This window comes from Triticum dicoccoides, chromosome 4A (genome assembly GCF_002162155.2).
Source record: "Triticum dicoccoides isolate Atlit2015 ecotype Zavitan chromosome 4A, WEW_v2.0, whole genome shotgun sequence".
NCBI lineage: Eukaryota > Viridiplantae > Streptophyta > Magnoliopsida > Poales > Poaceae > Triticum > Triticum dicoccoides.
The window spans coordinates 431,124,137-431,128,314 of NC_041386.1; the positions used below are offsets into that span (position 1 = coordinate 431,124,137).

The 4,178-nt window shown below is 46.7% G+C and overlaps 1 protein-coding gene across 1 annotated transcript in view; it reads right to left on the minus strand.

Annotated features, from left to right (window-relative positions):
• Positions 1 to 3,211: 3,211 nt before the first annotated feature.
• The window catches only part of LOC119288942 (protein starmaker-like), a 2,616-nt gene continuing 1,649 nt past the window's right edge, over positions 3,212 to 4,178 (minus strand). The window contains exon 2 of the mRNA XM_037568407.1: positions 3,212 to 4,088. Within this exon, the coding sequence (XP_037424304.1) occupies positions 3,486 to 4,088 (603 nt within the window). The 3' untranslated portion in view covers positions 3,212 to 3,485. The remainder of the gene's footprint in view (positions 4,089 to 4,178) is intronic.

A 4,178-nucleotide genomic window follows, 5' to 3' on the forward strand; every position in this document is an offset into this window, starting at 1 on the left:
CCTCCCATTGAACGAACATCGCCGAAAAGAGTGCAATAGTTTTTCGGCCCTTTGAATATGTAACAATGCCCGTGTAGCAACCCAAAAAGTGACTGCACTAGTTGTTCTGCTTGTTACCATGGCGACCGTGAATGCTACACATGGGCATGCATATGTGACCATTCGCCTCCTCGTCTACGCACGGCTGTGTGACTGATCGACAAGGGGTGGTAAATTGTGTCATTTGATGTGCTCCTTCTCTTGCGCCAAGTGCGCATGATGCTTCGTGTAACGAAGCCAAATGTCGCATTCCATGCACCTCATGTGGCTCCATTATGCAACGCAATAGGCGAGTTGGTGGTGCCCGGAAAGAGCTATGAGCGCCAGCTCTCTCCTGGCAATGCAGCTAGATGGTGAAGGGATCCTCCTTCGCGCCCATCTCCTTTGAGACTAGCGCCAAATTCGTCCGCTTATGGAGGATAAGCACCACGACCATAGTGAGCTATTCAGATATGGCAATGGAGCGTGATGTCAAGGCTGAAAGAGGATGAACTATTTGGTCTCGGAGGCGGTCACCTATCCGGCCATGGTAATGTGGACGGATGTGGAGGTTGTAGGATAGAAGATGAACTCTTTGGTCATGGCGACAGTCTTCTTATAGCTGTGGGCGGCTGGGCGCCGAGCGCCTGGTGGGAAAAAGTGGAGGCAAAAGTTGGCGCCGGAGAGGATAAGTGGCGTCAATGGCCGATGGCAATTGGCACGCGGCCAACCGCTAGTAATCGCCATGCTACAGCACTGAAACTTTGCGTCCGCCTTCGTTAGGCGACAAGATGAGCCGTGTGGACCGATAGAACAAGAACATCTATTCTTACAACTCCGCTAGACTTACTATAAGTAAAGCAGTGCCATCACTTTGATCGAGAACTGGTCAATACCGTATTGGCATTGCAATATGTATTGTGTGCTCCACTTCCTGCGTTCGGGGCATAGGAAGCACACATTGTTTAAGTCTCAGTGTCCATTATAAATTAGATACTAGGGGTTCGCCAATCACGTTTGTATATGTATTGATTTAATTTATTTATGTGTGATATATTTTGTATATGTATTAATTTACATGTGGTGTGTTCATGTTTGCATATGAACTTACATGCATTAATGAATATTCTAAGCACTTTGAAAATTTTTAGAAGCAATATCAGAAAGTAGATTGACCACTTTCAGAAAATGTGAACAAAGACTTTCACCAAGTGAAGTTCAGCACTAGATAAGTCAGCTGCAAAAACAATTAGTTATTTTACTATTTATATTTTAGAAATTGGCCCTTTCAACATTTTCTATGACACTCAAATCCGTCGTGAAAAATGCACATGGTTAATGACGGGAAAAGTGTCGCCTAAAATTAGGTCTGAACATCACCAAAGTTGCCACATGGAGCTACACCCGGGAGAAATCAACTAGTGATGGTTTCTATCATAGAAAATGACCTTAGGCAACGGTTTGCTCTTCGCCACCAGGGTTTTTGTCACGGAATAACACATATTTTGTCGTGTTATCTAATCATATGTGATTATCAAAATTGCTTAGATTTACTAGATTGATTAGCATCTGTCCGATCTAGGCATGAGAATTATCTATCATGCATAATGAATTAGTGCATTTATAAGTGGGTTTAAATCACATTGCATTTACGTGACATGCACAATTTTCATGTCAAGATATTTCTTTGCTTATGGATAAATCACTCACATAATTTCAATCGTAAAGACTGAATTAGTACTCCAGATGCCATGGATTAGATCTAGGGTTTCCTTGCCTCGGCGCCGCCGGTCCACCTTATCTCCTATGGTCCTTGGACCATGGAGGCACGGTGGATCCCGGCCTTTGCCGGCAGGAGGGCTCCGTTCTTAGATGCTTTTCTGAGTTTTGTTAGGGTTTGTGTCATGCTCAAGAAGACGAGGCAGCGGCGGTTTCTTGAAGATGGAATAAGGTCCTCCCCGCCTAGCTCCCATCCCGGTGATGTTTCAAGCATCGCCGGAAGGCGTGTGGAGGTTTGTCTCCGAAGGATCTCGTGGGATCCAGTTAGCGTTTGTCTTCGGTGGATCCGAGTGGATCCGGTCTTCGTTCGTCTACGTTTGTGTGTCTGCAGGTTGGATCCTTCCGGTCTATGCTTCTCTTCATCGGCTGCAGTTGCTATTCTGGTGAGCTGGTCCTATGAGGCCTTACCACGACGACTTCCCGACTGTCTACTACAACAATGTTCGCCCGGCTCCGACGAGGGAGGAGCGATGACGGCGGCGCGCCTTCGCCTCGCTCCAGTGCTTGTAGTTGTCGCTAGGTGGTTTACGGACCTGGATGTAATTTTTTTCTAGTGTTTGTTGTACTACCTTGACAGTTGATGAATAGATCGAAAGTTTTTTCATAAAAAAAAGAATTAGTATTCTATATAATATTTAGAAATGTATGTTTTGGGCCTCACGACCGCCTACATCCCTAGCAAAAAGGAGGCCAAAACTTTCATGACTTGTATGTAGAGCGATAACACAAACGCTAATGTTTTGATATTCTAATTCCTTAATTATCACCAAGTTGAGGGCATTTGGTCTAGTGGTATGATTCTCGCTTAGGGTGTGAGAGGCCCCGAGTTCAATTATTGGAATGCCCCACCCTTTTTACATTGTTTGATGATTGTTGTCAGTAATCAATGTAAAGTTTAATCTGCATCAGACTCTGAATAATCACCCTTCATTTCTAAATATAGGGTGTATAGTTTTTGGCACGGAAATTAAAGAACGCACATGGAGTGAAAATTTCTTAAGTTTTGGGCGAGAATACACCTCACTAATTGACATGCGAAAATAGAGGAGCTTGCATAATATAAATAAGTATAATCAAATCCTTAAAAAACATATGCAAACGAGTGGTGCAACGCATTGCACCTTATATTTCGGATTTTTTCTCAAAAATCTATACACCTTATATCAAGGAACGGAGGGAGTATTAATTTTGTCGAAGTTTAATCTGCATCAGACTCTGAATAATCATATTAATTTTGTGTGAAGATTCACTCTCGTCTAGATTAGCCTCAGATCCTGGACAAACTTTGTTTGAAACTTGGCATTCACATCTTGATGCTAGTGCGAAATTTCACTCTCGTCTAGATTAGCCTCATATCCTGGACAAACTTTGTTTGAAACTTGGCATTCACATCTTGATTAGCATCGCTACTTGATGGGCCACAAAGGAGGAGCAAATTAAATTAAATGAAGTTTAACAAGAGGGTCAACTAATGTACTACTGTACATCATCATCATCATCACACACACACAGCCATATAAACAGTCATATACATCCTTTCAAAAAGAAAAAGAAAAAAACAATCGTATACATATTCATACAGTCTGCACGCAAGACGGATGTTAGCACCAATGTCAATACTGTATGTTTCGGCGATCGGTGGAAACGCTTCTTACAAGTTCCTTCCCGGAAGGAATGGTGAGGTCATGCTAATACTTCTTGGCGTTGGCATTAATGGCGAGGACGTTGCTTGAGAGCTCCGCGAGCACCTTCTCGTAACCGCCCAGGACTGGCTTCAGCTGCGGGCGGTCGAGGAAACCTTCGTCGCAGGTGTCAACAGCGGTGCGCGCCGCGTCGAGCGCGCTGCCCGCCGTCCCCTTGTCTCCTCGCTTGAGCGCGGTCAGAGCCGAGTCGAACTCGTAGTTCATGTCGTCGTAATTACTGATGCAGTCTTTGATGGCGCCCTTGGAGAGCTTGTCCACGTGCGGGTCCTTGGACACGTCCGTGGCCGCGTTCTTCGCCTCCACGATCTTGGCGCGCACGGCATCTATGGCCAGTGTCAGCACGCCCAAGAGGTTCTTCTGCCGCCCTGGCACCGCCGCCGTCTCCGGCAGCCTGGCGATCGATGCCTCACACTCGTACGGGTAGCTCGTCCTGGCGCACATGGACTTCACCAACGGGCTCAGCATCCGGAGCACCGGCGGGGGCACCGTCTCCGAGTAGGACTGCACGTCCACATCGGGCTTCGTCGGGGCCGCGTAGCCGTCGGGCGAGTCGGTCGCTGGGACGTTGCCATCGGGCGAGTCGGTCACCTGAACATTGCCGTCGGGCGAGTCCATCGCCGGGACGTTGCCGTCGGGCGAGTCGGTCGCGGGGACGTTGCCGTCGGGTGAGTCTGTCGC